The sequence below is a fragment of the Brachyhypopomus gauderio genome, unplaced genomic scaffold (genome assembly GCF_052324685.1).
Source record: "Brachyhypopomus gauderio isolate BG-103 unplaced genomic scaffold, BGAUD_0.2 sc138, whole genome shotgun sequence".
NCBI lineage: Eukaryota > Metazoa > Chordata > Actinopteri > Gymnotiformes > Hypopomidae > Brachyhypopomus > Brachyhypopomus gauderio.
In genome coordinates, this window is record NW_027506959.1 from 70,001 (window position 1) to 93,399 (window position 23,399).

General features: G+C 48.5%; 1 protein-coding gene across 8 annotated transcripts in view; it reads right to left on the reverse strand.

The window, feature by feature from the left end:
• The window catches only part of ip6k1 (inositol hexakisphosphate kinase 1), a 26,427-nt gene extending 3,094 nt beyond the window's left edge, over nt 1-23,333 (reverse strand). The window contains exons 1-8 of one of the 8 annotated variants that reach the window (XM_076994241.1): nt 22,393-23,333; nt 16,225-16,345; nt 15,928-16,021; nt 14,005-14,088; nt 6,611-7,005; nt 3,179-3,383; nt 1,442-1,623; nt 305-480 (exon numbers count right to left, since the gene is read on the reverse strand). In XM_076994241.1, the coding sequence (XP_076850356.1) occupies nt 305-480; nt 1,442-1,623; nt 3,179-3,383; nt 6,611-6,833 (786 nt within the window). In that variant the 5' untranslated portion in view covers nt 6,834-7,005; nt 14,005-14,088; nt 15,928-16,021; nt 16,225-16,345; nt 22,393-23,333. Of the gene's footprint in view, nt 1-304; nt 481-1,441; nt 1,624-3,178; nt 3,384-6,610; nt 7,006-14,004; nt 14,089-15,927; nt 16,022-16,224; nt 16,346-16,947; nt 18,200-22,392 lie in introns of all 8 variants that reach the window. The other 7 variants (XM_076994243.1, XM_076994244.1, XM_076994240.1 and 4 more) reach the window with 7 other exon arrangements.
• Nucleotides 23,334-23,399: the final 66 nt, after the last annotated feature.

Consider the following 23,399-nt stretch of genomic DNA (forward strand, 5'->3'; position numbering starts at 1 on the left):
ACACACATCCTACTGCCAAACACACACACACACACACACACACACACACACACACACACACACACATCCTACTGCCACACACACACACACACATCCTACTGCCAAACACACACACACACACACACACACACACACACACACACACACACACACACACACACACCCTACTGCCACACACACACACACACACACACACACACACTTCCTACTGCCACACACACACACACACACACACACACACACACACACACACGCACACACACTTCCTACTGCCACACACACACACACACACACTCCTGCCCACCTGCATCCCGCACACTCGGACGCCCAGAGTGGCGGAGGTGCTCTGCTCACACTTCTTCATCTGGCGGGCGGCCTTCTCCTCGGAGGCGTCGTCGCCGTGCTGCCGCGTGCCCATCTTCAGGTCCAGGATACAGGGGCAGCTGAAGTGGTGCACCACGTTCTCCAGCAGCAGGAATTCTCACAGGGTTCTGAGTCAAGGAGCCATTCGGAGCACAACCCTCTCCGCACACACGTCTAAAGCCGGTGGATGAACACCAAACGTACAGAAAGAGCCACTAGTTATGACATGCATGGACCACACAGATAACGTAGATTCTCTACAGAACTGGTATCTGTGGTGCCATTATCCTAAGTATAGAAGCATCACCACCAGGGAATCTGTCCTTGGTTCTGAACAGCCCATCAAAACTCCCAGCAGTAGACAATCACTGCTAACACACTAATCCACTAGCCTATATACTCTTAGACCATTCTTTATTTAGAAACAAGCACAAACTGTCACCTAGTTCAGATATCCAGTCTATTATTTCACATTTTTGGGACACAGTCAGGAAATCGAAGTGCCAGATCGAAGTGGTTAGCTGAACAAACCGGCACCTTCGGTGGCCGGGTCATTCGGGGACGCGAACAGTCAGCTAATTATCCAGGTGCGCACACCTGCACCACTTCTCTCGTTTTTCTAGCCAAGCAAGTCAGAAATGCGTGTGCAGCAGAAAATCTAATTTGCCTCCGTCTCCAATTTCTGCAGCTGTGTGGAGCTTCAGACCACCAGGTAGGAGCTGAACTCAAGTCTCCTGGTCTAGTGACCTACAGCTTCCGAGACGGCAGAGGGCGATTTGGGCCAAACGAACCCTCTCCACCCTTCCTTGCTTTCTATGGGTAATTACAGCAGGACATGAGGGCCTGACACTTTCTTGAAATTAGAATGGAAGATTTTGCTATCAGCAGAAGATTCAGCACCAACCTCTGCAGCGTGGTTTGTTATGGTATCTTCTGCCATGTGATACAGTGATACAGAACCCCCCCCCAACCTACAGTCTCACGTTACACTGTTTGTCCTCCTCTCCATGACCCCTGACCCGACAGGTCAGACGGGCGATGCAGGCGCTACAGGAGCGTGTGTGGTGGGGGAGGATACTGTAGAGTTTCCTCTCCTTGGACTCAGAGCGCATACGGCTGAGCTGCTGCTTGTGGCACCGCAGGCTCCATGGGTTGTGGCTGATCTTCTCCGAGCTCAGGCCACTGTTGCTGTCCAGCATCTGGAAGGGCACGTCAGAGTGGATCTGGAGCTCAATACGGGGGCTCTTCAGCTCCTGCAGACTGAGAGAGAGGGAGAGAGAGAGAGGGAGAGAGAGGGGGAGAGGGAGGGAGGGAGGGAGAGAGGGAGAGAGAGGGGGAGAGAGAGGGAGGGAGAGGGAGACAGAGGGGGGGGAGGGAGAGAGAAAGAGAGAGAGAGGGGGGGGGAGGGAGAGGGAGAGAGAGAGAGGGAGAGAGAGGGGGAGAGGGAGGGAGGGAGAGAGAGGGGGAGAGAGAGGGAGGGAGAGGGAGAGAGAGGGGGGGGGGGGAGAGAAAGAGAGAGAGAGGGGGGGAGGGAGAGGGAGAGAGAGAGAGGGGGGGGTGGGAGGGAGAGGGAGAGAGAGAGAGAGAGGGAGAGAGAGAGAGAGAGAGAGAGAGGGAGAGAGAGAGAGAGAGAGGGAGAGGGGGGGGGGGGGAGAGGGAGAGGGGGGGGGGGGGGGAGAGGGAGAGGGGGGGGGGGGGGAGAGGGAGAGGGGGGGAGAGAGGGAGAGGGGGGAGAGAGGGAGAGGGGGGGGGGAGAGAGGGAGAGGGGGGGAGAGAGGGAGAGGGGGGGAGAGAGGGAGAGGGGGGGGGGGGGAGAGCGAGAGAGAGAGAGAGAGAGAGAGGTTACCTACCTGCAGGGCTTAGAGACACATCCTAAAACCTTCTAATCTGCTTTGCACATTTCCTCTTCTTGTTGTCTCATTTCAAGTAAACAAGTGAGTGCGGTAAGAAATGAGAGGGGGAGGAGCCTAAGTGAAGCTTCCCACACTGTGGGAGGAGCCTTGCGTTAGCCACCTTCTCTCTTCCTACTGATGCGCTAAATGCACACACACATCACACAAGCTCTCCACGCAGTCAGAACAGGCGTCCCACAGCAGCTGGTGGGGGCCGTACCAGGTGTGACGTAGGGGACGGAGCGCTACTGTCTCAGGCTCACACGGGAGCCCCACTCCAGTCCGACCGTCAGCTGCCGAAGCAACTGTGCTACTAAGCATTAAAAAGAATTCACAAACACATCTGTGCAAAGCACCGGGATTAGATGTTCAGTAAACACCGATACACTTGATTCCGTTTATGAATACATAAAGTGTGGCACAAAGGAAGGTACATAACTTGTAACGGATAATGATTCAGGCATGGAGAGTGTTAATATGCAGGTTAATGTAGTGCAGTGTATCTGCACCTGGATGGGCCCTCCAAGTCAAAGCTGTGCTGTGAGTTGCTAGGAACATGACTGATGTAATGATGGGGTTTGAGGTTTGATGTGAGGTGGCTACACTCCTCCACAGGGAGATCACAAAGCACGGCCGTGTCGCGCCAGGCTGGAGGTTGGTGCGGTTACAGCGTAGGCACCGAGGAACACGACAGTTCTACACCAATCAAATGACACCCAGTGGCACCGCCACGCAAACCCGGTTGGAGCGCACAGGAACTCAGAGTCCTGCTGTGCAGCTCTGGCTGTACTAGGTCTAGAACATGTGCTAGAAGCGCTCGGAGACCCAACACTGAGGATGACGCTCACCATACACATCCATCGCCTGGGGGGCGGGATCCAGGGTGTAGGGGGCGGGGGTCGAGCAGCAGGGGCGGGGCTCACCTCTCGCTGCTCTCGCTCTCGTGGGCGGGGCGCTCGTCCTTGTGCTCGCTGCTGGAGCGGTGGAGGCTGCGACGGGAGTGTTTGCGGCGCGGCTGGTCACGCTCGGGCGGGTCCTCGTGCTCCAAGCCCTCGCTCTCCACGTACGGGTACGCCACCAGGTTGATGTAGCCGTCCAGGTCACCCTCGAAGCACACCAGGACCACACCTGCCAACGGAGACAACACACGCAGCTACAGCAGGCTCAGAACAGGCGTGCGAGTGATGTAAAGGGCGACGGTCCTCGTATGGGAGTGAGGCAGGTTGTGAGAAAGAAGCCTGGCCATGCCGTGGCCGTCAGAGCAGAGCGACATTCTGACACACGACGCCAGCAAGAGAAACCCTAAATATCTGGGATTCGGACAGAGGCCCAGCAGACGTCTTCGCTCGTAAAACGGGCAGGTGTTCCGGGCAGGCTGGCCAGGGAAGGGCTGGACCCTGGCATGACGTCAGCCTGACCGAGGGTACGATAACGAGTGCAGTGTCAGTGGGGAGAAAGCCGAGAAGTCCGGGCAAGTGATCGGGTAACCCAAGACGGCCAGCGCTGACCCGCGGCCCCGTAGCACCGCGCGGGGTGATGTCAGCTCGGTTACAGGAGCTAATGAATGGAGACGCTGCTGATGTCAAGGACGGGGCGTGTGCGTGCGCACGGCTGTTGGAGTGCGTTTGCGTTGCCTAGCAGCCACGTGTACAAGGCAGCGATATTGAGCGACTGCTAATTCAGGAAGGGATCGGCTCGACAGGCATTAAGCATTTAGCGTTTGTTTGGTAGAGGCCTTAAAAGACACGCCGCGCTCTCACTGCGCTGGGGCCCCTGGTTCTGGTTCTGCGCCCCACACAATGGGAGGTGAATTTAGCCCGCACATGGGCAGGATGGCGGCCACGCGGGCTGGTCAAAGGTCCAGTGCCTTTGAAGGGTTCCAAAATAAACGTAGGAATAGACGGCGCACGGCTCAGATGGGGCTTTGAAGCGCGGAGGGACGCGGGGGCTCCGTGGGCTCCCCTGGGTCGGCAGCAGTGCCCAGACCCGGCTGACGCAGACCCGGCTGACGCAGGCACGGAGTGAGCTGGAAAGGGCAGGAGAAGCAGAGCAAACACGAGTGGCCGCGACCGCGAGAGCAGCACGGAAACCGCGCACACGCTAACGGGAGCGGAAGCTTGGAAAGTCGTCCCCGCTCAGAGGAACGGCCTGGACTAAAACAGGGGCCATTCTACACCTTCAGAAGTGGTCTCCTTAAACAGTGGTCCTCACTCAAGAACACACTCCCCTCCCCCTCCAGCACGACTCGGCCAAAGGATCCAATCAGACACATGCAGGGATCCAATCAGAATGCAATTCTGGGAATACACAACGACTAATGAAAAAGTGCAAAACCAGTGCAAGACACAAACCCTCATAAGGGAGGTTAATCTAATGTTTAGTAGCGTCAGGCTGGATGTATCATGGGATTAAGATGGTTTGTCATCTCATGAGCCTCGTCCAACTACACCCCCCCTTCCTATTTATAGTCAGAAGAGGTACTTTACTCCATTTCTCACATACCACCAAGGTTTGCGACCGATTCTTCCGAGCTTGCTGTCATGCCTGAACAATGCCAAGTCTGTGGCTCACGGGGACGGCCCTATTTTTAACCCGCCCGCACGACTGCCCTCAGCGTGGGGTAAATTTGAACGGGTGGAAAGAAAAAAAAAAAAAAGGATGCAAAGAATTACAGGAGATGTATTTATTTACTCCAGTCGCAGCGTGAGGGCACGGCGGTTTCATTCGGAAGGCATGTGGTGAATCCCACCTCGTGACCCGCGTGGAGGAGAAAGGGGAGAAGGGGGGGGGTTAGGGGAGGTGGGGGGGGGTGTTTAGGGGGGCGGGGCAAAGGCCAGGAGTTAAACGGTCTTCGGGAGACGAGCTTTGATCGATGTCACGTCTGCTTGCACGCTAGGTGGACAAACTATTGCGATATATTAGGCTACAAACAGACGCACGCCATGCACTCTCGGAGCAGACAGGAATACGTCAGACACGTAAGATAAATCGCAGGACACACAGCTAGATTAAATGAAACAGGACCGCGCTGCTTCTGCTGACGGTCAACAGCTGGAGATTTAGGACCAGGGCAGGTACTAAATCTCAGTTTACCACATAGTGCATGTAAAGGCCTGTGTGCCCAGCTCCAGACAAGCGTCTAGCAGGCCTGCGTGACAGATGCTAGTGTGTTATCAGCAGGAGTGCAGTGTGTGCCAGGCCTGTGCCGGGGCTGTTATTAAGCACTATGATTCTGGAGCGTTAGGCTGCAGCTTTCACCGGCCGAGGGGCAATAATCAGCGATCACGTTGCACACAAACACCAGAGGGACCCGCGTGTGACATCGGGCCGTGGGAGGGATCAGGTGGCTACGCTGATGAATTCCGCCCGGGCTGGTTCCAGTCACCGAGCACCTTACCCGCACCTTAGGGGAGGGTGTTGGGCAGGGGGGATATGTGGGTGGGGAGGGTGTTGGGCAGGGGGGATATGTGGGTGGGGAGGGTGATGGGCAGGGGGGATATGTGGGTGGGGAGGGTGTTGGGCAGGGGGGATATGTGGGTGGGGAGGGTGTTGGGCAGGGGGGATATGTGGGTGGGGAGGGTGTTGGGCAGGGGGGATATGTGGGTGGGGAGGGTGATGAGCAGGGGGGATATGTGGGTGGGGAGGGTGATGAGCAGGGGGGATATGTGGGTGGGGAGGGTGTTGGGCAGGGGGGATATGTGGGTGGGGAGGGTGTTGGGCAGGGGGGATATGTGGGTGGGGAGGGTGTTGGGCAGGGGGGATATGTGGGTGGGGAGGGTGATGAGCAGGGGGGATATGTGGGTGGGGAGGGTGTTGGGCAGGGGGGATATGTGGGTGGGGAGGGTGTTGGGCAGGGGGGATATGTGGGTGGGGAGGGTGATGAGCAGGGGGGATATGTGGGTGGGGAGGGTGATGAGCAGGGGGGATATGTGGGTGGGGAGGGTGTTGGGCAGGGGGGATATGTGGGTGGGGTGCTGCACCTCGACCGCCCGCTCTCTTGGTACAACATCCTGCCAAGGAGGAAGCTCAGACCCCTCAGGCCCCCAGCGCACTAGTGACACTACGCAGCAGTCCGTGCTGCTCAGACGCCATGGAAACAACAAAGACGGGGGGAGTTGATGCAGGAAGCTGGCGAGGAGCGCGAGGGAACGATGTTTCGACCCCCCCCTTAACAAGCGTTTCTGTAAACGCCCCCAACATCTGTTGTCCCTTTTAGCCGCAGCGCTCACTGTCTAAAAATGACGCGAGCCGCGCCAAAGGGCAAGTACAGCGCTGCAGACCAGCTATTAATATGGCTCAGATGGCCCCGCCCACTGTCTGCGGGAGAAGCCCCGCCCCCTCGTCTCGGGCCCTACCTTTGTACTCCGGCGTGAACTCCTTCATCTCGGGCGGCAGGGACTCGTAGAAGCGCTGCTCGCGGCTGACCAGCGGCTTGCAGACGGTGTGGTCGTCGTAGCGCATCATGCTGGTGTGGCCGCCCACCTGGTGGACGAAGGGCTCCAGGGGCACGCCGCCGTGGCAACCCTGGGCCGGGCCCGTGCCGTGCTGGCCCGTGTCCATGGTGTGCGGGACGCACATGGCGTTGGGCGGCCAGCCGGCGCTGGGGGCATGGGCTCGGGCGCGGGGGCCGGGCGAGCGCGGGGCGCAGGTGGGCGGCGGCTGGGAGCGCACGTGTGGGGGAGGAGCCAGCCCGCCGGCCACGGCAGCCAGCCAATTGAACGTGGCCCCGGGACACTCCTACGGCAGCCTCCTGGGGGAGAGAGAGAGAGAGAGAGGGGGGGAGAGAGAGAGAGAGAGAGAGTTTGGATTAAATTCAAGAGGATCACAGACTAATCCAAAATATTTAGCAAAACAAGAGCAAGTAAATTACAACAGATTAATGTTGTCGATGCACAAAGCAACAGACTAAAATACAGCAAACAAATCCAAGTCAAATCAGCAAATGCAAGAGGAGCGGCTATTTATAGTGTGCCAAAAAGGTGCTTTGGCAGACAGTACACAGCACACCACAGCTATCTCCTGATCTGTGTGCCTGAGGACAGGCCCGGCATTACAGTGGCCTGCACCTCGTCACTAGCACAGGCCAAGCACTGCCCCCTGACATCTGGAACCAGATCAACACACCCCCGCAAACTGGCCTGAAGTTTGATCTAAAGGTTTCCTGAAGAGAGTGTGAGTGAGTTAGTTCTCATTCACACACACACACACACACACACACACACACACACACACACACACACACACACACACACACACACACACACACACACACACACACACACACACACACACACACACACACACACTTTTGGCCCATATGCATGGTAGCGGAACGGACGGTGTGTCTGACATCCCCCCAGAACAGCTCGGCGTCACAGGACACGTCGTTCCTCGCGCAATGTCACACAGTGAGTTCTTTAACTGAGGGGATCGATGCGGCCACACATGGACTTGCATTCCAGGAATTTTCAATGAAGCCTCCAGTGCCTCGAAGTGCTCGGCCTCAGAGAGGAGCCTCCCGCACCTGCCTCCACACGACCTCCACACCTCCACACGACCTCCACCTCACCACACGCAGCAGGGCCCAGTGTGCATCAGGTGCTCTTAAAGGGCCGCTTCACTCCAACAGCCCTTCATTTAATCCATTTTGCCAGGTGGAGATGTTCAAAGGGAACAGCACCGTGTAAAGATCCCCCCACTCCCCCCCAAATCATTGCCAAACAGCAGACAGCGACCAAGTGCTCATCACAGTAGATGCATATATGTGCATATATAAATGCCTGGTATAACCAATTGATTTGGTTCCATCAATAACACCAGTACACCAACACGGACACCCAGCTCAGAGCAGACGGCCAATCCTACACAAATCATTCTTTATGATCGCAATCGTAGTCTGATTAGCTGCATCTAATATACCACACGATGTATGGAAGAACATAAATGCCTGAGAACAATCACAGGGAATAAGATTTAATGTTCCCACTGATAATTTGGTTACACATATTCCAGTGTACAGTGTGTGCCAAGATCATGTCAAAAACATCATCTTGGTACAAAATCACCACATTATCCTCTTTACCTGTTTACAGAAAACCCAATAGATATTAAAGGTAATACATAAAGATTAGAAAGTGCTGAATATGGGGGTCATTTCAACCCTCCTAGATATCCAAAGAGCTGGGTTTAGACTAAATTAGATTCTACTAATGGCCCAATTCAACAGAAAGTTTGAATAGAATAATGTGAGCATTCAGGAATCAAGGTGATCTACAAGAAAAAGCCCTCATGCGTGGATTTTAATGAAAGCAATTTCATAGTCTCGTTGTAGCTCAGCTGGACCGTAAAACAGGTTCTATCTGTCGAGTACAGATACAGGGTTGGGTGGTTGTAGCAAAACAAAATCAGCCCTCATAGCCCACCGCTATGTTGCTCTTAGCCAGAGTGAATCAAAGAGAGCTGCTTCAGAACTGAAGCTGAATTAGTGCAGCTCAGATATCAGGCAGTGTTACCAATACGCTAGAGAGATTGTAAAGGACAAAAGGTCAATGGACCCAGCAATCAAGCTCATAGGATACTCCTTTATACTTTATTACACTAATTCCATAGATTTGATTACATTTGAATAATACTACTAAATTATATTTAGTGGCAGTGACTTTAAGCAAAAAAATGGACCACATAAAAGTACACAACAAATGAGTTGCATGTAGTTTTAATTTTCTTTCCTTTTTTTAACCTAGCCAGGGTAATCTGAGAAACCATCAGTGTTTCCAGTTTTGCTGATGTATTTATAAGGTGGTTTTAATTTTTTTATTCTTTTGTTGTGTATAGCGAGGGGCTACATATTCCCACTGAACCAAGACAGGCAGCTGCTATTTAAACACAACGGTTACACCAGTACTCACACACTCATGCCAAGGTTAGACAGCACAGCCGAAATCTAACAAATATTGCTCGAACCAAACTGAACCGATCAGGTGTACAAAAGGAAAGGTGACTTTCTCTCAAATCTTCACTCTAAAAAACCTCGTATTGCTATACCAATTCTACCGAGAGGTGCGTTCACAGAGCGATCTGATCGGAGCACGTACATGACTTCACAAACACCACGTACATCGACTAAAGGAAGACATATCGGAGCACTTCAGACACGCCCAAGGCCAGCGAGACAAATGATTAACAAACCATATAGTCATCAGCATCACAATCGTTTATTATTCCAGCCACAGCTATTGGCTACTTCGGTGAACTCTGTCCCACTTCCTCTAACGGGTGGAGAGACAGACACCTCTTCCGCGGAAGATGCTCAGCCGGTCTTTCAGGCGGGTCGGCCACAGCAGGACGAGGGACGAGGTCGCACCAAGGCAAAAATATCCAGGGGGGGCAGGACCGCAGCTGTCAGCGCTGCGTGAACGTGCGAGGAATCAACGGAGGAGCAGAGATGACAGCCTGGGCGTCACAAACCCTGCCGGGGGTCGGAGGTCGCGTGTCACGGCCACGGGAACCCCCTCACTCTTTTGTTGTCATTCTGCTGCGCAGAACGAGCGTTGGCCGCGACTTTCCGTCTGTCAGCCTGCCTCCTTCTTCACACTCCTACCTCATCACTTTCCTGTGTGAATTGCAGTGCCACGCTCGTCACCTATTAAATGCCACCTAATAAACGACTGCATCGCTCGGAAGGGAAGTTTCAAAAGCAGATTGACAATATTGTTGCGAATGAAACTGTTGTGCATGACGACTACCTACTATCAACGAGACTCATGGTCCACCGGCTACACCATCTTTCCAGTCCTAAACCAATTTACATTATATGAAGCTGATAATGAAGCTTCTCCTATTTCTATCTCCAAAGCCCCATGGTTATCAAAGATGTGCACAGACACAAAGGTCACCACAAGAATAAAACCAGAATTAGAAAGCACACGTAGTATGACTCCAAGGGGTCACTGTGTGTCACAAAGACAAATTCCATTCAAGAACGAAGCAGGTACAAGTTCAAACATCCAAACACCACAACAATCCTCCTCGCACTTTAACAAGAACATATGAATTGCATTCATGCCTAAAACAAATACATTTGAATAACTAGCGCCCCGGCAGTGATCTAAATGCACATACCCCCCCTAAAACAAAGGCATGACCATGAAGTTTAAGTGCTGATGGTGTGGAATATTTTGCGTTGCAGGTACCAGAACGCCTTTCTGAAAACACGAGAGCCTGGCTGTGCCACGCCTCGTTCACAGCACAGCAAGGCCACACCTGCAGGTTACTGCACTTCCACTTCAGCTGGGCCATGATAACGGCCTCATGCTACAAGACATTACAGGTCAGCGGGAACGTCTGGCTTCCTAGGAAGGTAGGCAAGCGTGTAAAAGCAATTAGGAGCAGGGTGTGGTATCCTTCAGGAAATGGAATCGGCCGTCTCGGCAGTGTTATGCAAGACAACACTCTACCGAATTCCAAGTCCACTGTGAATCCTGATCTAGGCTCAACTTCTTAAGCATCACGGAGCACAACTGGGGTCCTCGGTTACCACGATTGGCAAATGGCTCTTTCTCAGGTATTGTCGCTGGTAAACAGGTTCCTATTTTCATTTATGTTCAGTGGCAAACAGGTGACCTCTTGGACACAACGGTCACTTAACGCAAAACGCGTGTGGACCTCTGGCAGATGATGCATATGGGAATGAACAAACTCTAGTCAGAGCAAGTGATTGTGGTTTGACCCAAGATGCTGACATTTAACTTTGGTTGCATGAAAAAGGTGACAGTTCAGAGTGGTTAGCGAGATGAACTGAAGTGCACTTTTGTACCTCGCTCTGGCGTTTGATAAATGGCAGAAATGAAAATGCAGACGGCATGATGTGGTTAGACGGCAGCTACCAAATAAACTTTTGGACAAGAGCCAAGCATTCCAAGATCTCATGAATCACTGTAAACAATTACAACCATTTCAGAAATGTCTTTTGGCAAATTATGTATTCTGCATTAATGACCAAATCCCAGTATGTGATGCTCAGAGAGTCATGGTCTGCATAAATAAAGCTCATGGATGAGTAAGCCATCCTCATGCAATGTAAAAACAAAATCATTTCTGACATTCGTGCAAAGCAATACATGGGACAGAATTTAGGCATAAAAATGGTTAGGATTTAACTTTGCTCTCAACATTTCTACAGGCGACAGGAAGCCCAGATATCCCACTTAAAGGTTTGAGCACAAGTACATTTGTCAGTCTCATTAGGAACCACTCGTGACAATCAATAGTGTTGATCAATAACAAACAATCATGTCAGGAGAACAGCCTTCATTAATTCGTTTGAATGCTCTTTTCAACTCACCCATTACCTGAATATAAATACAACTGAGAAACACAATAACTCGAAAAGCCTGAACTAAAGGAACAATTAATATTTATTAGAGACAGATACAGTGGATACTTCAGTACAACCAACTGAATGATATATTGAAATACATTCATTGAAATCACAATGAGAAAGACAATAGCGCAAGAGCCTAAATCAACAGATGTGCTTAAATCACAGCTGCCAAGACCCATTGTCCATTAGTATTGTCCATTAGTATTGTCCCTCCGCCCTCTACTAATTAGCTGCTAATCAGAAAAGCAGATATTCATTACAATACGCAGGCACTACAGAAAGGTAGAACAAAGCAGTTTTAATGCCTTGGGCATCTCAATGGGAAACAATGTGACCCTATTTATTTATTTGCCAGACCTTACACACACACACACACACACACACACACACACACACACACACACACACACACACACACACACACACACACACACACACACACACACACACACACACACACACACACACACAACCCTTCTGCCATCATTCAGAACACAGACCACAATAAAACGCCATTGGCTGGCCGGACGAAGACAATTCCAGGACCCGCTGTAAATTCATTTATCGGGAACGGGCAGTTTGGTGCCTTCTCTCACAGAACGCAAACCCGTTTCAGTGTCGTCAACATGGACGGCGAGGTCTGCCTCATTCACCCTGAGCACCAGGCGACCCGGCCAGTGTTCCCATCAAATTTTATTATTTTTTTTTAAGATAAACGTTGTTCCTTTCATAGAGTGGCGCGTGCAACGGAGCCGTACGGCCTGATGGGGTTTCACACTGTAGCAGGAAGGATGCCCTCGGCTATTTTCTTCACACTTGACCCAAATTCATCGTTTCTGTAGTTTTCTGGGAGAGAAAATTACAGCTCATGTAAGGAATAGTGTACAACTCAAATCGACCTTGAGTGTTGTGTTGAAAGTCCTCTAATATGTGCAAAAACAAAACAGATTTTCAGGACATTTAAAGGACATTTCTTATTTACCAAAGTAACGCGATGCCTGAGGAACACAGGCGTGGTGTTACAGGAGATGGGAGGGTTTAGGATGGTCTAGCACAACAGCCATGGGCTAAGCACCTGCTGGAGTTTAGCACCTCGGGTTTACAACATCCACCAGAACAGCACAGAAGAGCAGGAACAAGGCTCATGGGTCGCTGACCTTCAGATGTAAAAGCACCTTTAGAAAACGGCCCAGCAGAGCCAACAGCCCCTCGCTGAGCCCAAGGGTTCGGAGTGGGGCCATGTCGGCCTGACCCGATCTTTTCTCAAAGCAGACCTGCTGGACACGACCCCAAGAACCCCTGACCTTTCCTCAGACCGCCGCCGACTGGTTCTGGCGCCCGGCGGTCTGTTAACCCTCGCGCCTAGCCGAGGGGGCGGGTGGCGTGCGTCAGATCTGCACAGCGAGGGTGGTGACGCTGGGATGACTAAGGGACACAGGGACCTCCGTTAGGACAGGATCAGCCCTCCACACAAGAGCAGGACAGGATCAGCCCTCCACACAAGAGCAGGACAGGATCAGCCCTCCACACAAGAGCAGGACAGGATCAGCCCTCCACACAAGAGCAGGACAGGATCAGCCCTCCACAAAAGAGCAGGACAGGATCAGCCCTCCACAAAAGAGCAGGACAGGATCAGCCCTCCACACAAGAGCAGGACAGGATCAGCCCTCCACACAAGAGCAGGACAGGATCAGCCCTCCACACAAGAGCAGGACAGGCTCAGGACGGTCGGCGCTACACGGGCAGCCAAATGACTTTGCAATGGAGAGATCAAAGGCGTAGCACAAAAGGGCTGAAGGTGTGTGTCAACAGCAGAAGGAAGAACAGAGGCCATGACAAACCAGAGTGTATGTGCTGCTGCCATTTGCTCACACAGCACCCACTCGAGAGTGACTCATCGTCCTTACATCACCACCGAGGGGAGGCGGCAAGGACACTCTGGGACGTGGGGGGGACGACGACAGTAAACGTATAAAGATGTCTCTCTCGTCCTCTGAGCAGCGAAAACTGCTCAAAATACCTGCCCTTGCCAAAACACACCATTCGATTACACCGTAAATCTCAAGGTGGAAATTACCATCACTAGTGTTGCAACAATTTCTGTAGGCTGAAATGAAGCAGGCACTCACTTAAGGAATCGGCCAACGGTGCACTTGGTTCTAAATGCATCCTCCATCACAGCATCTTGTCAGCTGCACTCTGCAACGTGCTCACCATCGTGCAACAGCGGCGCCGTTACGAAGAGGTAAACACATAGGCGTGGTCCGACATCCAAACAAGCGGAGTTGCACGTGTAAAAAAAACTATTACCTGATGAGTGTTTTAATGAGGTGTTGCCCTATGGAGAGGTGAAGATAAGGGAACAACCGTGGAGGAGGTGGGGCACGTTCCTTCCACGGGACCAGACACCCAGCTGTCCGTCAGGCTGCGCACACAGATGCTGCTCCCACGCTGGGTAAACACAAGATGTCAGAGGAACAACAAGCACTAAAATAGAACCATGGCCACACGCGAGTTCCGCTTCAGGATCGCCAGCATTGCAGCACGACAACTTTCATTCACACCAAGTGTGTGTGTGTGTAATGCATTATTAAATGTGCAGGCTTGGATTCATTTAGTGCAGATTTTAAAGTCTGCTAAAAAGAGATATTAGTGAGTGATAGCCAATTCTTTAGAGGGAAGAAAAAAAGAAAACATACTCCACATTGTGCATTTTGGACCCATAATAGTTGCCTTTCAAATGCAACGTACTGGAGTACAACATCAAGAGAAAAAAGTAGTCCAATTACTGACAGACCACTGTAAGTAATTTACAAACTGAACAGTCACCACTTATCTGAGCATGTAAACAACCATCCAACTAAATAGAGTCTACATTCTTCACCAAAATCATACAATGGGCTGCAACCCAACGCGTCTTAAGACTACAAAACCAAAACAACCCCCACCCCTCCAAATATTACGTAGACCTGCCACACATCAACAACAACAACTTTTCACCAGCTCTAATCTCACCACCTCTAAAGACATCCTTAGAGTGCAAGTGACAAGACAACATCTCTAGAACATCACCAGTGTCTCAGAAAAGACCCACAGCGCTCAGCTGGCCGCTGTTCCAAGAGTCAACGATGCTGGTGCTTTTACAATGGAAGGAGGAGATACATAAACAACATTAATCTCCACATTAATCTGGTCTGTCTCTTAAGATTTTCCTGTGTGCTCTAATGTGGGCGGCATACCAGCAAATTAGATTTGTGGAGCTTCGGCCATTACATCACCTAACTGAGTGACGGGGCGTCACCAGCAGATTACTGGCTATTTCTATCTGCGTGGTGGAGAAAGGGCAGGGGACGTCTTCACCGAGGTCCAGCTGAAGATGGACACTTGTAAGAAAGAACGCAAGAGTAGAGAATACTGGACCATGGCCATATTATTGCCTATTGTTCACTTGTGTCCAGTGTCATAAAAATGTACCTTGAACTTGTTTACTGTAAAAATGTCAAGGGGATTCTTAAGTTGAGCTTAAGTAAGGAGAAATGAGGACTCAGGGAGTGTGTGTCTGTGACATATATTCTAAATTAACAAGTGAATTAAGGCGAACAGAAAGGTGTCCTTGAAAAAGACTTGCGGAAATGAGTAAGTGTGTCGTTATAAAATATCATGGCATACTGGAACAAGTAGTGTACATCAGAATGGTCCGACAGTGTAGTGCACATGAGCTAAACCACATACTGTAACTGTAGTGAATGCCAAATGAGCCAAGCCTCAGACTGTAAATGTAGTTTATTGACCTAAACCAGACTGTGACCATAGTGCACTTACTGAACTAAACTGGTAGTAACTGTAGTGCAGTTTATAAAACTAAAGCACAGATGGTGACAGCTCAGTTTACTGAACTAAACAACAGACTTCAACTAGTGCAGGCTGTAAGTGTGGTGTATGGTAGTGAATATGGAAGTGAGCCTTGTACAAATAGTAACTGAAAAGCAGGGCCACCATTGGCCAATCCACTTACTGCACAACATGCACCATGTCTAATCAGCCAGAAACAGAGCAAGAAAACTGAGGGGGAAAAAAAACTCTAAATGTGCTGCTTCAAAAGGGTTTACACTAAAGAACAAGGGTTGTTATGATCAACATAAAGAAAACAATTAGTGACATTTCCATAACAGGACAAAATATCAATGTCGTTTGAAGACCCTATAAAATAGCATAGCATACAGGAACAAGGTGCCACAAACTATTTACTCATTGATTATTACACAAAGTGCTTAACATTAACGAGCTCACCTGGACTTCAGGGAGTCTCCACTCATTACACCGTCCTGCAGAGAGCAGAGTAACTGTTCTTTGAAATAGTCCAATATCAGTGAAGTTCAAATCCCTTATGAACAAAGCAGAAAAGAGAGAAAAAATGCTTTGGTTAGCTGGGAGAAATAAACCAAAAGACAAAAATGAACAAGAACAAAAGTCTTTCAAAGTACAACGTCTGTTTAAACTTTGATGTAAAAGTATAAAAGTCTAAAACACTCGTGCTGGGGGGGTGGGGTAAAGGAGGACATATATCCCTGCAGTGACTGCACTTACTGTGTGGTCAGGTCCAGCTGTCTCTCTGGCCAAGTCCGACCCTGTTTCCCCAGCCGTGGAGGCAGACGGCCGCCGTGTTGACCGGTCCAGCGAGGGCGCCTCACATTCGGGGACTTCTCAGCTACGGTGCAGGAGTGGGAGGGTGGTTACCGCACGGCGTACGCCTCCATATGAACGAGTACGTGACGGCTTGCAGGGGGGAGTGTCTAATGGTGTTTTTAATGAAGCAAGAAGGAATTATAGCTGACGAGCTCGCCGCAAACCGTGTCGTGTCGCAGTTCGCTCGGCTACACTGAGGGATGGTTTTGACAAAATAATGGTGGGTGTGGTTTGGATGGGGAGGGAGGAGAAAGAGAAGAGAAAAAAGGAGGGGCTAGGAGGGAATGAGCGAATGGAAGGGCTAGGTAGATTCAAGCAAAGCTAGGTGACCCTTCTAAGCCTCTTTCCTGTGGTCACTGTCCTGTTCACAGGAAGGCATGACAGATTAGAGTCTTCTCTGACTGCTAACCATGCATTATCGAACTAAAATTAGCTCCAGATGACCAAGGACCCAAGGGGACAAAATACAAATGAAGGGGGCCATCAAAGTGGGCAAAGGGAACAATGGTTCATCAGAGCAGTGAGCGGTTCTCATTGGATGTTTCGTTTGAAGCCGTTTTGGCTTCCGGCCCCTTGTCTAGGGACACTAAACAAACTTAATGAGTGCAGTCATTATATACCAACCTCCAGCTGCAAGAGGGTCAGAACATCTGAAAACTGCTATGGGTGTCCAGGCAGTGAACAGTGAAGAGGGATCAAGGTCAATGTAACCCGTTCATCAGTTCTACTACAGCTTTACCTCAACTTCTTTGCCATAAACATTGCTTTGATACTACGGAGACTAAAGTCAAGTGTGCAAAATTAAAACTCCTTGTTGAAGTCAAACTGGTTTTAAAAGTTCAAAACATCCATGCGCAGGGTGCCGTCATGGGGATCATCATGTGTGGACATCATCGCGACTGTGCTAGCCTAAACCTATCTGGCATCATTCAGCTGCTTGACTATCACACACTGCAACATCCGTGCAAAGTCTCCTAGTAGGATCAACACAGGTCGACCTTCACAACTGGAACACGGCCCGTCTGTCATCATCACCAACACTAACCACTTCCTGCTGTCTTTGTAACCATAGTCACATTAGTAAGCATCAGCTACGCTTGCTGCTTTATCAACAGTGTATTAAATAACAATCTATTTTCTTTGGATAAAAGTACCATCATACACGTTTAACGGATTGCATTTAACATATTTCCCATGTGTTATGTGTTTGGAGAAATGGTGGTGAGCTTTAAAGTAGGAGAAAGGGAGATCCGGTCCGTCTCAGAGCAAACACACATGGGCACTTCAACACCAGGTACAACACTCAAATGCTTTTTAGTTTCAAGAGAACAAGATCAGGCAGGCAGGCATGGATGACATTACACTGTGCCGCATGCTGGCTTTAAAGAAATCCAATCACCGTCGGAGGCAAATATTTAGTCTGAGCGCTGGGGTGCTAGAGGAAGGAACCGTACCTCGCTGCTCTCTCAGAGATATTTCACCTAAACAACCAACTACATCTGCTATTTATCCATCTCTTCTGACTGGACATTTTCCATGAGAAATGTTTCCTGAAGCCTCAATGTGAACGCGGTGTAATAAGCCTGAGACAAGCTGAGAGAAACAAAACACAGGTGCACACAGACGTGTCAGAGGGGCAATCTAACCAACGTGGAACCAAACACTCGCCTCCCATCAACTGATGCCTGGTCTCCCCAAGAATGTGTGACGCCCAAGGCCACAGGTGGTAAGACGACAACTGCAAACTTCATTCTGAAAAGGTCATTTGGATGAGCTGGAGAATGAAAGAAGGGTTTTGAGGGTTCTGGGGATAAAGCCATCGTTGCTGCCACATACTCAAAAGTAATGGGCAAACATCAATAGTGGGGTGCTGACCCTAGAAAAGAACAATTCCATGATGTCTGTTAGGCATGTACAGTATTGTGCAAAATTCTTGGGCCAACATTAGGCCTAGATGTGTTGTTTTAGCAATTAAATAATTGTAATAATATAATAAAATGATAATAATCAGGAGTGTCTTAAATACAATAGATGTGTCTCTAAATATACTTATGTTTGTAATTCTAAAAGATGAAGAATTAGTTTTAGGCATGAATGATTACTCTGCATTAAACCGTCATTATCTTCTGAAAATGCTAAAGGTCATTGTACCTTTCAGTCATTACAAAATGTCTTAGATTATTAGATTATGACAGTACTGGTTCATGATCACTAGGCTTCCCAGAATTCCCTGATTCTGGTCATCACAGACATATGTGGATTTCCATTTAGTTAAATTAGAGCCTGCTCAGGGAGACCATGGACAGGTCTTGGTCATGGTTAAATGTCTAGAGCTTTAAGCTACTGGGCAGCTCCTAGAACATTACCTGCTCGCCACAGGTAGATGAACACAGAGGTAACAGCAGGCCACCCAAAAGTGTGAGCCAACAGGTCTGCTTATTTATAGATAAATTTATAGAGATTAACCCCTAGAGTCAATTACCACTGCCGCTGCTGTGAATATATATTCTACGGACCACACAAGACAATAATCAAATACAATCAACACGTGCAGCAGAAAGAAGACATCATAAAAACCAAAAAACAAACACACATGGTACAGCAATGTGTTCGATATCCCTGGTGAAAGTTACAATTTATATACAGTTGTCCCCTGCTTAATGTTTCCATGTTCAAAACTAATTTAATCCTGCAGTGCAGTGCAATACAATAAGACCGAAGAGATGCCACCTCATGTAATATTCAGTATATCGTTATTAAAACGGCACTGTGAGGGAGTAAGACATCTTCAACCATATGGGCCAAGTTCTGCCACATTTGGTGGTTTCCTTCAAGCTTTAATAATGTGCACACATTTTTATAGAAATAGAGGTGACTAAATATTTTTAAATATATGTTTGTGTCAAAAAACATGCGTAAAAAAGGTGTAGAAGAGTGGGAGCAATGTGCTAAAAGATAGAAGGAGACTTTGAAAAGCAGACAGACAGGTGGGAGAGAGAGACAGTGAGGTGTCCATCACTGTTGACAGAGAACTTTACTGTTACTCTGATTAGCATCAGTCTACCATTTCTTCTTTTCGTTTAAGGCATCGTTACTGACAAACTCCATTTAGCTGTATCTGTACACTGTCTACAGAAGAGAGAGTGCGCAGTGAAGTTTTAGTTGACATGGTGGTGAATCATATCAGTAATTGTATATATACATGTATGCAAAACATACAACATACAGACAGTAGCTTTTTGCACCCAGTGTTGCAGATTTCATTTCAAATGGATATAGGACAACTTCCATTTTACCCTTCAGTATGCAATTATTCAGTCAACATGAGAACTTTAAAAATGAAAATCTTATTTAGAAAGCATTCCAAGCCGTTACTGTGGCAGCCTGTTCGCTTTAATTATACATCTAGATGCATCTAGAACCCTGCTGTAGTTCAACTGGTTAAATTTGCTGGTTAAAATTCAACTGGTTAAAATTGATTGCATATAGTTTGGAAAGGCACGGACTCAGGCCTATAAGGGCTGAAAATTAACACAGCATTGACAGGATTAAAAAAACAAGCCATGATGTCCAAAGAACTGCCTGTAGATCTTTGCTATCAATCTGTGGCAAGGTGCACATCACAACAAGATAAAGGTCCAAGTCTTTAGATGTTCCCAGGCCTACAGTGGAGTCCAGCTTTTTTAAATGGAAGGTGGTTAGCAAAACCTTGGATTTTGGTCAAGAATCTGGTCAAGACAGGCCTTGGTTAAGCAGGCAAGATCTCAGTGGTCTCCATAAGCCCAGTGCGGAGGTGGGAGAACCTACTGGATGGACAACTCTCTGTGTTGTGCTTTTTTTACTTTACTACATGAAATGAAAAGCACTATGGCAACACATGATAAAAGAACCATTGGCCCAATTCTTTAGCTGGGACAGCATTATCTCTTTGGTTAAAACAGGCAGTGAACATCACCTGGCTAATACCACCACAGGCATGATGGCAACATCATGCTACGGTGGGGGAAGCTTCTCAACAGCAAGGCAGGGAGACTGCTGATATCTGAGAGAAGAATCAACACAGCCAAATACAGGAACATGCTGGAAGAAAACCTCCTCCAGAGGTGAAACCTACAACCACACAATGGAGAGGCTTTGGGGCAAGGGAGAGAGGGGGAGAGGACTGCCATGAAGAATGGGATAAACTGCCCAAATCCAGGTGTGCAGAACCTGCACAGATGAGTGTGTCCACGAAGACCTGAAGGTGCAATTGCTGCCAAAGTGGTTACTGCAAACTACTCTGCATATGTATTCAGTAATACTACTGAATACTGAATACTACTGAATACTACTGAATATGGCTCTGGTTCTGAGGAGAAAATGTACAGTTACAGACTCGAAGAATTGAAGCTCAGTACAACATTTTATACAATGTTTTCAAGAACAAAAATTAAATATTGGATTTCTAGACAAAATCCAGTATCAACTTCAATTAATATTTCCCAACTAAAGCTTGAAGCAAGATTTGCATTGATGTATATTCATTTTTTTCTATTACATTCAAGCATTGTTCTACATCACGTGCTATGCAGCCAGACTGACTAATGTTACAAGCTATTTAAAAACAACGTCTTAGACTTGGCTTTGATGGTTTCATCAACCCCATGCTCCACATGTAGGAAGATAACTACCTAGGGACTAAGTCATTTTGCCCATTTCAGTGTAGAAATGATTTAATAGGTCACTGAAATATTAATCGCCTATTATACCCCACATCTCCCACTTAATATTGGAAAAAAGTCAGCAGGCCAACTAGTAGGTCAACGCTGGATAAAGGAGATTGTTGTCAACGACCCAGGTTATAACCAAAATAAACTACCAGATCATAATAAAGACTGGATTTTTAACCAGCATTGAAAATATACAGTGGTGAAAAATCTTATTTACTCTTGTAAGTACAAACATTTTATACCAAGACAACGTAGTGAAATTTTGTTGTACACACTACGAAAACAAATGTCAATATTTCAGCCACTGTAGCAAGACATATGAATTCAAATGAAAAAAAATACCGATGCACCAAATCTACAATTCAAACGTAATAATTCTGCGTTAAGCCTTATATGCAAAAATGACGGATGCTTAAATAAAACTCGACATGCAGCACTGACATATTTTCCTTTCTGTGAGCCGTAATGGCTCATAAATGATCAATCTTAGATCTAGCCAACTTTACAAAGCGACCTGCTCGTACTAATGTATTACAAACACCGTGACCACCGTCCACCACGGGCGGTTCAACTCATTCACGTTACCCTGAAATCCGACCACGGAAGGCACGTATTGACTGTGTACAACATGTTCAAGCCTTCATACTCTAAAAATAGCCCGCTTTCACTAAATGAACATAATTACAGAGCCAGACTCCACGGCTACGGCTTTCTCCTAGCTATCAAAACACCAACACCACGGTCTGAACGGCCTAGATGCGATAGCTAGATAAACATAGTTAATATATATATTATATAATATTTTATATATAGTTAAATATATTTTGGGGGCACTAGCGGAAACACTAGGACGGAATACTCATCAGTCAAATCACAGCGTCTACATGGCATTGCACAAACACATTATTTTGTATTACTGTGGGACCATACCCGATTAAAGTCCACAGATTACACTTCTAAGCTACTCTTGCTAGCGGTCCTAGCCACAAGCTCAGCTAGCCGAGCTGTCCAAGATCAACTGTGGTCAGAAACGCACTGAGCTAGGCTAGGCTAGGCTAGGCTAGGTAACTAACCCCATCTAACTAGCTGCCTGATATCAGCGCCAGCGCGAGACCGTTAAGATCCGCGCCACATCTCGGCTTGTCCAACAGCTCGAGCTAAGCTAACTAGCGTTAGCTCTCCGGAACAGCCAGATAGCCAGCCTGCCACAAGAACTATTTACCTCATGAAAACACCACAGAGCGGCCAGATATCCGGCCAGCCACGCTAAAATTTACCTCACCAAACTAGTCCAGGGTGAACACACGACGCGGCTCCGCTAAGCTATGCTGGCCCGCCGGCTAGCGCAGCCGCCACTTACCGCTTTAACGACGACAGCCAACGGTCGACCGCTGGGGGAGAGTGACTCAGCGGGTAGTTGACGCTCTGAACTCGGTCCCTTTGAATACTGTTAAACAACCAGGTCAAAATAAACAAAACAAACACAGCGCGCCGAGATCCATCGGCAGTGTTATTCCCGTTATGTCTAGCGGTCCAGGTGCCCGTTACCGGTCGGGTTAGAGAGCTTTATCCGTTATAGTTAACGCATGAGTCCTCACTGACATGTCTAGCCTCGCTAGCTTAGCTACTTCGGCTGTGAAACCCAGGCTCAGTTAACTAGATAAAAAGGTCTGAACCAAGCCGTGATATATTCCCGCAGCAGAATAACTGATGTTGGCTCTCTGACTGAGATGGTTATAGATCAAATAATGATTCCGTTGTATTAAACTGTAACTAGCCAATGTGCTAACATGTCCTTACACAAACATCAGTGGTCCAATAACGTTAGCTGGACAATTTAGCTTAGCGAACTGACATTATTTTTAACATTTTTGTTACTTTTAACCCCAACTTATATATAGTATTACTTATCACCTAACTGGTTTGCCAGTTTATCACATTATCATCCACTCTAGTGATGTATAAAAGTGCAAACCTGCCACAACTAGAATGGTCAGATAACTGAACCCTAAGTGCTCCGTTCAGCGAGCTGTCTAGTCATGACGTTAAGATGATAAACAGCAAATATATTGGTTAATAATAAGCTGTAACTCCTGGCGTTTCACATAACTAACCCGTGTTAACGTTAAAACCCTGACATCCCCCTTCACTGAACTGTTACCCCCAGACAACAGCAGCCCTCGTTAGGACGCACTGGAGCCCTGATACCCCCTTCACTAAGCCCTGTTACCCCCAGACGACAGCAGCCCTCGTTAGGACGCGCTGGAGCCCTAAGCAATAAGACAGTCTTACAACCTGATACCAGCCACCCGCCTCTCTATTTCTCTCTCTCTCCACCTTCTTTTCCACGTTAGACGCTTTGCTGCC